At 41.5% G+C, this 13,655-nt stretch overlaps 1 protein-coding gene across 1 annotated transcript in view; it reads left to right on the top strand.

Annotated features, from left to right (window-relative positions):
* The window catches only part of yap1 (Yes1 associated transcriptional regulator), a 59,084-nt gene that overhangs the window by 25,207 nt on the left and 20,222 nt on the right, over positions 1 to 13,655 (top strand). The window contains exon 3 of the mRNA XM_034168475.1: positions 12,006 to 12,175. Within this exon, the coding sequence (XP_034024366.1) occupies positions 12,006 to 12,175 (170 nt within the window). The remainder of the gene's footprint in view (positions 1 to 12,005; positions 12,176 to 13,655) is intronic.

The raw sequence follows: 13,655 nt of genomic DNA, 5'->3' as shown, positions 1-13,655 counted from the left end.
ATAGACATTGCTCAGTGGTTAGCGTCCACATCTCACCAGCATATTCTTCTGAGAAATTCAAAGTAAAAATGCATGGGGGGGATTATAAAAATTAGTTTGGACTTGTGCGTCGTTATTTCCTTAAAATTCTAGTTATTCTAACTCTAAACCCAACAAGCAAATGTGCATTTCTGAACACTTAAAGTGAAATGTGTTATGCAGGTGCTTGGAAATTCATAGGAATATGCACAAAATGTAGCGCGTGACTTTTCAGATTGTATCATATGAAACACGCCATAAGAATATACACTCAACAAAAATATAACGCAACACTTTTGGTTTTGCTCCATTTTGTATGAGATGAACTCAAAGATCTAAAACTTTTTCCACATACACAATATCACACCATTTCCCTCAAATATTGTTCACAAACCAGTCTAATCTGTGATAGTGAGCACTTCTCCTTTGCTGAGATAATCCATCCCACCTCACAGGTGTGCCATATCAAGATGCTGATTAGACACCATGATTAGTGCACAGGTGTGCCTTAGACTGTCCACAATAAAAGGCCACTCTGAAAGGTGCAGTTTTGTTTTATTGGGGGGGATACCAGTCAGTATCTGGTGTGACCACCATTTGCCTCCTTCGCAGAGAGTTGATCAGGTTGTCAATTGTGGCCTGTGGAATGTTGGTCCACTCCTCTTCAATGGCTGTGCGAAGTTGCTGGATATTGGCAGGAACTGGTACACGCTGTCGTATACGCCGGTCCAGAGCATCCCAAACATGCTCAATGGGTGACATGGTCCGGTGAGTATGCTGGCCATAGCAAGAACTGGGACATTTTCAGCTTCCAAGAATTGTGTACAGATCCTTGCAACATGGGGCCATGCATTATCCTGCTGCAACACGAGGTGATGTTCTGGGATGTATGGCACAACAATGGGCCTCAGGATCTTGTCACAGTATCTCTGTGCATTCAAAATGCCATCAATAAAATGCACCTGTGTTCTTCGTCCATAACAGACGCCTGCCCATACCATAACCCCACCGCCACCATGGGGCACTCGATCCACAACATTGATATCAGAAACCGCTCACCCACATGACGCCACACACGCTGTCTGCCATCTGCCCTGAACAGTGTGAACCGGGATTCATCCGTGAAGAGAACACCTCTCCAACGTGCCAAATGCCAGCGAATGTGAGCATTTGCCCACTCAAGTCGGTTACGATGACGAACTGGAGTCAGGTCGAGACCCCGATGAGGACGACGAGCATGCAGATGAGCTTCCCTGAGACGGTTTCTGCCAGTTTGTGCAGAAATTCTTTGGTTATGCAAACCGATTGTTTCAGCAGCTGTCCGAGTGGCTGGTTTCAGACGATCTTGGAGGTGAACATGCTGGATGTGGAGGTCCTGGGCTGGTGTGGTTACACGGTCTGCGGTTGTGAGGCTGGTTGGATGTACTGCCAAATTCTCTGAAACGCCTTTGGAGACGGCTTATGGTAGAGAAATGAACATTCAATACACGAGCAACAGCTCTGGTTGACATTCCTGCTGTCAGCATGCCAATTGCACGCTCCCTCAAATCTTGCGACATCTGTGGCATTGTGCTGTGTGATAAAACTGCACCAACTGCACAAACTGCACAAACTGATAAAACTGCACAAACTGTGCAAAACCAAAAGTGTTGCGTTTATATTTTTGTTGAGTGTATATAGTTATTAGTTGTGCAACATATTCTGGAAACACAGCAGAGACCGGGCTCTTTGTTCTTTGTCTTTGCTCTTGCAAAGTCATCAGCATCTTCTTGATCTGAAGGGCCGTGGCTTCAGAGGCATAAATGTCGGTCCTCATATGATTGAAGGTTTCAACAAGTTTAACACCTTCACGACAAACAGAGGCATTTCTGATGGCTGAGTTCAAGGACTTTTTGACAGCCTGGATATTTGTCTTGATCAAGGACGATCCACACTTTCCAACAACTCACTGAGTTTTACAAGTCCTCCATTCATGGTATCTGTTGATTCCGTAAAGATCACAACGTCGTCCAGCCAGTAAACATTTCTTCACAGACAAAAGCATACAAGTTTCTGAACTCCAGAGCCATACTCAAGAACCGCTGTGTTATTTGCAAATATTGCAGTGATAAGGCTCACACAACTGTCTGGAGGGGAGCAACATGAAAAACGTCTAAAACCACCTCAAAAGAAAGAACCCAGAAAAGTCATACAATGAGGGAATCAGCCACAGTTTCCACCACACAGCTGGAAGCTACTCAGACAAAACAAATGACTCATTAAAATATGTGAGAGAATATTTGACAGAACCAGTAAGTGTCATTGCAGTAACATTTTACCTGGACAGTGATAAGATTCTCATAAAAACTGTGCAAAATGAGGGTTAAAAAAAACTGCTCACAATTGTTGATCCAGGCAGTTCAGAACCAGTGGCCCTGGCACCTGTGGAAAATATTTACTGCAGGGGTGGGGTGGGGTCGGTGGGTGGCTGTAATCCTGCCTAAAAAAAAAAGTAATACGATTCGGGCTCAGGTAGATTTCAGTGGTTACATGCCCTTTGGGCAGGACGAAATCTTGAGGTGACACACTAAAAAGGCTCTACAGCATAGAGGAATTTAAACGTATGCAAGTTAATATAAATATAAATATTACATTCTGATTGCAAATTAATTCCTGAGTGGACTTACTGGTAATTTGAATATGAGATTGTGATTCTCTCATGAGATCAGATCATCAGTTAACTGAACAAATTCTGATTTGCAGGCATAATTAATAATATGTCAAGGATTGGATTAAGTGAACACAAATATTAATTACTAGCTGACAACAAAGGTTTCCTTTATATCCAGCACCTCATATTTTATGCTATTATTTATACATATATATTAGGGATGTGATTAATCTATACGAATCAGTATCTAGATAAAAATGTGCGTGATGTGAGTGTATCGATTCATTCAGTGAGCATCGATTCAGTTGTCGTCTGAAGTCGCGATGTATCGATCACTGCGTGCTTCCATCGATTTTTTATTTTTTTTTTGCATCATCACTGACGGAAGCCTGAAAGTACATTTCTACAGTAACAAATCAATTTCAAAATGGAGGCAGTTGGAAGATGCTTCTGACACACCTAAAACATTTAAATCAACCGTTTAGAGATATTTTGGCTTTTTTTTTTTAAGATGGGAAACTTGACAAGACGCAGGTCATTTGGAAAGAATCCTGTGGCCATCACTCTGCAAGACTGGTAAGAAAGTATCTCAAACTACTTTTGCTAAGGTGGCACTCTGTCAATGAGTGACTCACTTTAAGTCACTCAATGAGAGTGACGTTGTTTCACTGTCTACTGTTTCAGCTCTGACAGTGTGATCAAACGGGTTCCAAATATGACGGAACTGATTCCTGCCACTTAATGTTAAATCTGGTCAATTTGCTGCTTAGAAGGCGTAAAACAAATTCTCTGCCTCTAGTAGAATCAGAAGAAGAAGACCATAGTACCATACTGAATTGCAGCTTTTTATTTTCTGTTTAAATTTTTGGTATAATTTTTTTTGCATCATGGTGAATCACATCTTATTGCATTGTGAGGAACAGAATCGCCATCAAATACATATCACATCGGGAACAGGGGTGAATCGTATCACATCGTATCGTAGGTATTGTCAAGTATCGTATCGCTCGTAGTGTATCGAGATGCATATCGAATCATTGTCAGTGATGACATCCTTTATATATGTATATATATATATATATGTATATATATATATATATATATATATATATACACATATATATATATACACACACACACACAGGACCGATCACAATACCCTGCTTCGCTGGTGCACAGGGTAAATATTGCCACAGGCACAAAGATATGTAGCTGGTTAATAACAATGATATCATTATATTAACAAGAGCAATCGGAGATTTCTGACGTCCACCAATATGGATCCCGATCTCCTCCAAAATTCAGTGGCGGTTTCATGCCCTAAAATCTATCTTTTGTGCAGACTTGTTGAGAAACTGTGTAGTAGTTGACGTAATCCTTAAAAGCCTCTAAAGTGAAACTTGATCCAGAATATGGATCTGGATCACCTCCAAAATTTAATGGAGTCTTGCATGGCCTAATATCTATCTGTGGTGAAAATGTCATCAAAATCCGTGCCGTAGTTTTAACATAATCCTGCAGGCAGACAGACAGACAGACAGACAGACAAATAAATAAACTGAAATGACTTTATTATTATTATTATTATTAATTATTTTATCCAAGTACAACCGTATGACTGACTTTTGTAATTAGTTTTTCAGTGTATCTGAAAAATTTTCCTGACTAATTCTCTCTTACAATACCTACCCAAGTGATATTATTATTATTTTTTAATTGCTTTGTACCAAGAATACTCCAGTGTACTTTGCTTTTTAAACCATTATTCTTTTTGGAATGTGATTTATTCACATTTAAACTATGTGAACTATTGTGTTGAATGTTCATACTTTGCAGAATTGCACACGATTTGAATCTGCTCAGTTGTTACTTTCCCTGTTACTATTGTTCAATTTTTCACTTCCTGTTTCATCCATCCATCCATCCATCCATCCATCCATTTTCTTCCTCTTTATCCAAGGTCGGGTCACGGGGGCTGCAGCTCAAGCAAAGGCACCCAGACCTCCCGATCCACACACATCTCCCCCAGCTCCTCCGGGGGAACCCCGAGGCGTTCCCAAGCCAGCTGCGAGAAGTAGTCCCTCCAGCGTGTCCTGGGTCTTCCCCGGGGCCTCCTCCCGATGGGACGTGCCCGGAACACCTTTCCAGCGAGGCATCCAGGGGGCATCTGAAAAAGATGCCCGAGCCACCTCAGCTGGCTCCTTTCGATGTGGAGGAGCAGCTGCTCGACTCCGAGCTCCTCCCAGGAAGTTCCTCCCGAACTTCTTCGGGAGGAACTTCCTGTTTCAATTTTTTTTCAAAACATTTTGGTTGCACTGTTCAATAATTTGCAAAATAATATAACAAAAATATGCAACATGACAATAATAACCATGCAATTGTGGATCGTAATCCTGCCTAAAAAAGTGATATGATTGGGGCTCAGGTAGATTTCAGTGATTACGTGCCCTATGGGTGGGTCCTTCAATAAAATTCATATCGAACCCGGCTCAAAAGGATAATGAGCCACAAAAACTAGGAAACTTTCTTCTTATTGGATTTCATCTGTGAGGACAGCTGCTTCTCATTCGTCCCCCAAGTTTGATCTGTGTGGCACATGATGTACAGACAAGAGTAAACTTCAAGTTATACGCAGAGGCTGATGTAAAACTCAGAAAAACCATAACAAAAGAAGAAGCCAATTGGAAGCAAGGACAAATATTAAGTGTTCCATATTGACAGTGGGCACAAAACCAGTGGTCCAAATGTGACTAGAGTGTGTCCACAGTCTATTTGTTATTTCAAAACTGGGTGCTGGATGTAAGTAGGGTGGATTTGCTGTGTTCATTAGGTATGTTGTAGTGTAAACATAAATTTTGCCAGAGTGGCACCTGTCATTCCCTTTAAACCAGATTGCAACCAACAGACCCACTTGAGCCCATTTGTCTGTGCTATTTACAGAATATGAGTGCTGGGCTTTAAAAAGACAACTGCATTGGGTGGAAACTAGGAGTTGCACTTTGAATGTTCTATCTATCTACTTTAACTGAATTCTGTGCAGTTATATATGTTGCTTGTTTTTGTGTTTAAACTAATTGAATGAACAATAACAGAGATGGTGACATCACAATACGCCAAGTCCAGTAGTCTATTAAAAATGCAATTGTTAATAAAACTAAAATATACTGAAGTTGAATGGTTATACTAAAATACGAAATGGACGAAATGAGTGAAATGGAGTGAAATAGGGACTGATAATGACAAAATGGGGCTAAAATGTAATGAAATAGATTAGACTGACCCAGACTGACTCCAAATATTATTAAATTAAGTACTTTTATTTATTTATTTTTGTGAAATGGAGTGAAATGGGGACTGATAATCACAAAATGGGGTTAAAATCTAATGAAATAGAGTAGACTGACCCAGACTGACTCTAAATATTATTAAATTAAGTACTTTTATTTATTTGTGAAATGGGGTGAAATGGAGTGAAATGGGGACTGATAATCACAAAATGGGGCTAAAATGTAATGAAATAGACTGACCCAGACTGACTCCAAATATTATTAAATTAAGTACTTTAATTTTTTAGCGAAATGGCCACTGATAATCATGAAGGGGAAAATGTAATGAAACTGAGCAGACTGAAGTTTCATTTGAACATGCGCACCTGTCCGCGAGTACATGAGCACATCTCACAAAAAACAAACACCAAATATTTAAAGTTCTTATTTTGAGTCAGTCTGGGTCAGTCTGCTCCATTTTCAATCAATCAATCAAGTTTATTTCTATAGCACTTTACAACAGTTTTCACTGAACCAAAGTGCTTTCCAATAGCACCAGCTAAGATAAAATAAAAAGAAAAGTACGAAAAACACAATAAAACACAATAAGAGCATCCAAAATAGAATAAAAATAGACAAAAAAAAGTGTCAAAGCAATTATGTGCAAAAAGCTGCCCTGAACAAGTATGTTTTTAACTTAGCTTTAAACAGAGGCAAGCTATTAATGGACCTCAGTTCAGGAGGTAATGCATTCCACAACTTAGGACCTGCTACTGCAAAAGAACGGTCACCCCATTGTTTGGACCTGGACCTGGGAACCTCAAGAAAGTTTTGGTCAGCAGACCGAAGTGCTCTGACAGGGTTGTGTGTTTTTAACAGGTCACATAAATAAGAAGGTGCAATGCCATTTACAGCTTTAAAAACAAACATTAACAGTTTAAAATCAACTCTAAAACGGACTGGAAGCCAGTGCAGGGAGTAAAGTAGAGGAGTGATGTGGCTGTGCTTCCTGGTGTTGGTCAACAGGCGAGCAGCAGCATCCTGGACCAGTTGGAGTCGGTTTAGAGAACCTTGAGTGATACCAACATAAAGTACATTACAATAGTCAATCCGGGAGCTGATAAAAGCATGCATAGCCTTTTCAAGGTCCTTTTGGCTCAGAAAAGGTTTGACTTTTGCCAGGAGTCTCAGCTGTAAAAAACTGGCTCTTACCACACTGTCAATTTGTTTCTCAAATTTTAAACAGTCATCAAACCGCACACCAAGGTTCCTTACCACAGCCCTACGATAAGGAGCCAGGGAGCCAAGATCTGGATCAGAGTTGGTTTTAGCTCCAAACAGAAAACACTCTGTTTTGGCTTCATTAAGGTGCAGAAAATTCTGAGCCAGCCAGTCCTTAATATCCTTAAAAAAGCTATGTATGGAGTCCAAAGCACTTCTATTATTTTGTTACATTTTACCCCCATTTCGTGATTATCAGTCCCCATTTCGCTCCATTTCATCCATTTCCTATTTTGGTAGGGCTCAAGTTGAACAGTGTTGTGTTTACAATATCACCAGAGACAGTTTTCACAACGTAATAATGATGCACAGTGAATGGGTCTTAGGAGTGCTGATAAAGACAGCTGGCAATTCAGTGGAGACTGCGCGCGTGCATGTGTGTGTGTGTGTGTGCGTGCGTGTGCGCTCTTGCATGTCAACAAAACTCTACTGTACGTACGTGATCATCATCCTGTGGAGGCAGTAACACTCTTATGACGCAGGAAGCAGAAATTTGTTGCTGTAATGAGACTTTCTTTCAGATCCCTTTCCCATATAAAGGATTTCAAGAAAAAAGGACTCATTTATAAAAACTAATCCTCTTGCTTCACAAGTATCATTGCAGTTACATGATGATTATCGGGAGCGTTTTCCGTTGCAGTTCTGGACACAGCAGAGATCCATGCAAGCATACGAGGCTCCATTGTATCATAATTTGTATCGTGACACGTCGCTTAGTTTGCATTCATCATCTGCTATACTAAGGCAGTTGGGCTTGAGGAATAATCTGTGATTTGTTTCAAAAGAAACAAAAGGCACAGTGAGGATAAGTCATGACTGATGCAATGTACAAAACTCACAAAGCCTGTCTTAGTCAGGGAGTGGGAGGGGATCAGGTCTTGCAGGAACAGTCCTGGTTTCAGGCACTTGTTGGAGAACTTGTGCTGGGACTTCCTCGCTCTCACACAACCTGCTGCACTGGCTTCTCTTACACACACAACACTACACCTGTCAGTCTTATTGTGCTGCTTTTAAAAGCACTCAAACACTGAAACCAGCATTTGCACAATTATTCGTGTAGTAAGAGTCTGCTGGAGATTGTTGTAATTAAGAGCTTGTCACTGCATTTTGTGTTAGTCAGCTGAGCTTAATTAAAACAAAGTATCTGCGTGATTGCAGTGCCTCACCCCTACCAGCTAATTTTTCAACTTGACATCACGTGACGTCAGACAGCACAAGTTTCAATACCTCATCGAGTTTTTGAGATACTGTTTTTAATGGTAAATGAACTGCACTTATGTATACAGCACTTTTCCATCTGAATCAGATGCTCAATGCACTTTACAATGATCCCTCACAGAGGAAAAACGGTCCACGCTGATCACCTGAAATAGTTTACCGTGCATTTAAAGCGAAGCAGCGTGTTTGTCTGTTTTTTAAAAAAAACATTGTTTCGTCCGCTGCCTGCTCTCCGCTCTACGTGGGGGGTGGCTATTCGCCCAGCAGCCGGTGGCTGCCTCTCTCTGCCCGGTGTGAGTGGCTTAGCACTGCCCTCACAGCTCCGTCCCCGGCCACACTGACAGACTTGTGCAACACACAATGCTTCACAAACACAGTAACTCAAATAAAATAATAATAAAACAAAAAAAAACCTGACTGCGAAGCTTGCATGTTCAACCTCCAACTGAAATGCATTGACTGAATTGCAGAGAAAGAGGGATAAAAAAAAATCACGCAGCAACCCAGTCCATCAACCTTAAAAAAAAAAAAAAAAAAGGTTTAATTTTACAAGTTGGGGAAACCAAAATGCAGAAAGCCACGGTTGATTTAGTCAGTATTCCTTTTAAATGTGATTTTGCAGTGATCTTAAAGCTGCATTATCGGTGTGTATTGATGCAAAAAGATAAATAGCTGGTTAATAACAATGATACCATTATATTAACAAGAGCAATCACAGATTTCTGATGTCCGCCAATCCTGGTCTGGATCACCTCCAAAATTCGGTGGAGTCTTCCGTGCCCTAATATATATCTGTGGTGCAAATTTGGTGAGAATCTGTGACTTAGTTTTGATGTAATCCTTAAAAGCCTATATAAAGTGAAATCTTGATCCAGAATCAGGATCCGGATCAACTCCAAATTTTGTCACAATCCGTGCAATAGTTTTGACATAATCCTGCTAACAGACGGACAGACAAATGACCACCAATGATTTTATTACGTTCTTTGCGGATGCAATAATTGCTCAGTATTTTTGCTTAATCGACAGATACAAAAGACAAAACCAAATCTGCATGAAAAAAAATTGTCGTAGTTTCTTTTTGTCCATTGTGCAGGATAATTCAACATTCATTTTGTCTTTACAGTTGCAGCAAGTGGAAAAAGTTGAAAATTCTAACTTCAGATGGCACATTATTATACGGGGTGGCCCTTCAGTACATTAAAGTTTTCCATAAACCCCCCTGGCAGCCGCCTGCGCTTCCCAGAATGCACTGCGTTGCCAGCAGAGTTCCGGTGTCTTCACAGCGCATGTTAACAGTGGGTAGCGAGGATGTGGATGGTACTGATCCAGCGAGTTCACAGGCGATTATGATGATGACACATTCTCCCAAGTTGAGAGGGTTTATCAAGAGGAGCCCGAACTCTGCTGAAACGGACCTGTCGCGTGAGTCACGGACCGCAAGACCGCGCAAGATTCACAACTGCGAAACAGTGAATATTACAGGCAACAGTTTTTAATACAACAACATGTTAATGCAGCTTAGTTAAACATATGCTTCAAATTTTTGTCCAGTTGGTGCTGATGTAAAATCCAAATCCTACATTAATAAAATATGTATGACGACCTCATGTCATTTATAGTTAGGGCTGGGTGTTGGCAAGGATCTCACGATACAGTATGTATCACAATCCATGGGCCATGATATGAGTGTTTGGCAATAAGTTGAGATATGATATATATACTGTGTAATACTCTACATAATTTAGTGTACATTTAAAAATACAACTTGTTCGTATCACATAGGAAGACAAATATTTCTGTCACATACACTCAACAAAAATATAAACGCAACACTTTTGGTTTTGCTCCCATTTTGTATGAGATGAACTCAAAGATCTAAAACTTTTTCCACATACACAATATCACCATTTCCCTCAAATATTGTTCACAAACCAGTCTAAATCTGTGATAGTGAGCACTTCTCCTTTGCTGAGATAATCCATCCCACCTCACAGGTGTGCCATATCAAGATGCTGATTAGACACCATGATGGTGCACAGGTGTGCCTTAGACTGCCCACAATAAAAGGCCACTCTGAAAGGTGCAGTTTTATCACACAGCACAATGCCACAGATGTCGCAAGATTTGAGGGAGCGTGCAATTGGCATACTGACAGCAGGAATGTCAACCAGAGCTGTTTCTTGTGTATTGAATGTTCATTTCTCTACCATAAGCCGTCTCCAAAGGCGTTTCAGAGAATTTGGCAGTACATCCATCCAGCCTCACAACCGCAGACCACGTGTAACCACACCAGCCCAGGACCTCCACATCCAGCATGTTCACCTCCAAGATCGTCTGAGACCAGCCACTCGGACAGCTGCTGGAACAATCGGTTTGCATAACCAAAGAATTTCTGCACAAACTGTCAGAAACCGTCTCAGGGAAGCTCATCTGCATGCTCGTCGTCCTCATCGGGGTCTCAACCTGGCTCCAGTTCGTCGTCGTAACCGACTTGAGTGGGCAAATGCTCACATTCGCTGGCATTTGGCACGTTGGAGAGGTGTTCTCTTCACGGATGATGCGAAGGAGATGTGTTTCACTGCATGAGGCAAATGGTGGTCACACCAGATACTGACTGGTATCCCCCCCCAATAAAACAAAACTGCACCTTTCAGAGTGGCCTTTTATTGTGGGCAGTCTAAGGCACACCTGTGCACTAATCATGGTGTCTAATCAGCATCTTGGTATGGCACACCTGTGAGGTGGGATGGATTATCTCAGCAAAGGAGAAGTGCTCACTATCACAGATTTAGACTGGTTTGTGAACAATATTTGAGGGAAATGGTGATATTGTGTATGTGGAAAAAGTTTTAGATCTTTGAGTTCATCTCATACAAAATGGGAGCAAAACCAAAAGTGTTGCGTTTATATTTTTGTTGAGTGTATGTACTCGGCTGACAATTTGATTCAACCCAATTTTGGTTTTAAATTTCCGTTGCACTTTGTTAGACTGGTATTTGCATTGCACAGCGTTTCTGAACACACTGAAGTGAAAGATGCCATAAAATCACATGGAGGTAAAATGCAAAGATTCTTACGGTATGGCTGAACTATAATGCAGATCCCATAACATCATATGCAAATGAAGTCTATTCCTTCACCTCTTCATAAATCCTGGGCACTTCATTATGTGCCTGCAGTTTGTGATCACAAAACGTGGCTTGGCTCTATAGTGTTTACCATTCACGTGAAGTTGGGGTTTTCCACTGTGCCGAAGCTTACAAACAGCATTTATTGATGTGAATCATAAATCCCTGTTTTGGTGTTCAAACCAAACTGCACCCACACGTCTGCTTTAAAAGATGAAGGCAATTAAACTTGTTAAATGTCTCGATATGAGGGGTGGGAAAATCAGTACAATATCATGGGGAGAAAAAAACGGCGATGCTCAGTTGTATCGGTTATGTGCACATCCCTGTTTATATTATTTCTAACCTGTCATTTCTTTAAATGGATGCTTGTGTTTTATCCACATTTAATTAACACTGCACCAGAATTACATTTAAGCTATTGTTTTGTCTCTTTTGCAGCCCTGAACCAGCAGAGAATTACCCAGAGTGCTCCAGTGAAGCAGGGAGGACAGCTGCCTTCTGGCACCCACAGTGGAGTGATGGGAGGCAACAACCAGATGAGACTGCAGCAGATGGAGAAGGAAAGGCTGAGAATGAAGCAACAAGAGCTGCTTTGCCAGAGACCCCAGGTTAGGAATCAGCTGTGCCACAGGCCAAAGGTTTAATGCTAGCGACGTGTCCGTCAGTCCGTCCACTGGACTTAAACTTGACCTCGGAGTCCGACCTGCTCACTGGCAAAACCACTTTGTTGTAAAATGTAACGTAGGATTTGAATAAGCCTTGAGGTCTGAGTCAGTATTCAAAGGGATTTTGGATGATCTTAAAGGCTTTATTGTTACGCCACCCTGTAATGAAGTCTTGTGAGTCATCCGTGGTCATTTTATCACTTCCTAACAGCGATGTGTCACAGTGCCGCCTATGCAGGGCGGTGCAGCTGAGCTCGGTAGTTTACTCGAGGCTGTGTCATAATACCAGAAACAGGCCTTTATGATTATGAATGAGGGTGATGGTGACTTTGTTTGCCATGCCGTTGACATGGGTTGTTTAAAGATCACAGTGAAGGAAATGACCTCTGCATGTGTGCATACACCAGACAGCAGCAGCAGGAGCAGGGAGAGGGGAAAGTTACAGACCGTGAAGTTCCACACACAGAGTGGAAAAGCATAAGAAAAGCTTCTTTAAAAAAAAAAAAAAACTTGGGAGAACAAAAAACCTGGTTTTGCTATTTGCTATTTGTTTCTTATATTCGTGACCAAAAAAAACCCTCTGGCAGGGAAAGTTTTGCTCTGTGAGCACGGCAGATGGATGAAAGCATCATTACTCATCTGGGTGCATCCTTGTTCACCAATTATTTACACACAAACTTACCGAAAGTCCTGTGCTGACCATTTAAATGCTCTGACTTCTTCATTTGTACCTTTGATCCACAGTCTTATGGGGTCAATGCACCCAAAGGTTGAGCAGTTTGGGGGTTTAGCAGCTCAACTCTCAGCTGCAGCCAGGAATCTAACCCACAGACTTGTGGTTAGCAGGCACCTGCTGTACTGGCTGAGCTGTAATCAGTGGCTGTCACTCCAGCAGACAACAAGGTACCTACTTTGGGTGGCAAGTGGGGGGAGGCACAGTGGAGGGTATCATGTTCCCCGTGCTGCAGGCATGTTTTAGACAGGAGCATGCATATATATATATATATATATATATATATATATATATATATATATATATATATATATATATATATATATCATAGTTGGGTAAACAGAAAGTGGTTGGCAGACAAGCCACTGTTGATTGGTGTTTCCACTAGTTTTCACTAGGGATGGGTATCAAAAACTGGTTCCAGCTAAGAATCCATCCATCCATCTTCTACCGCTTAGTCCAATTAAGGGTCGCGGGGGGCTGGAGCCTATCCCAGCAGTCATAGGGCGTGAGGCGGGGTACACCCAGGACAGGACGCCAGTCTGTCGCAGGGCCACAAATAGACAAACAAACAGACACACCCACACGCACACCTAAGGACAATTTTAAAGATTCCAATCCACCTAACCCGCTTGTCTTCGGATGTGGGAGGAAACCCACGCAAACACGGGGAGAACATGCAAACTCCAC

This window comes from Thalassophryne amazonica, chromosome 4, assembly GCF_902500255.1.
Source record: "Thalassophryne amazonica chromosome 4, fThaAma1.1, whole genome shotgun sequence".
In the NCBI taxonomy this organism is placed as follows: domain Eukaryota; kingdom Metazoa; phylum Chordata; class Actinopteri; order Batrachoidiformes; family Batrachoididae; genus Thalassophryne; species Thalassophryne amazonica.
Note: the sequence above shows the minus strand (reverse complement) of the source record. Positions and strands in the feature narration are given on the sequence as shown.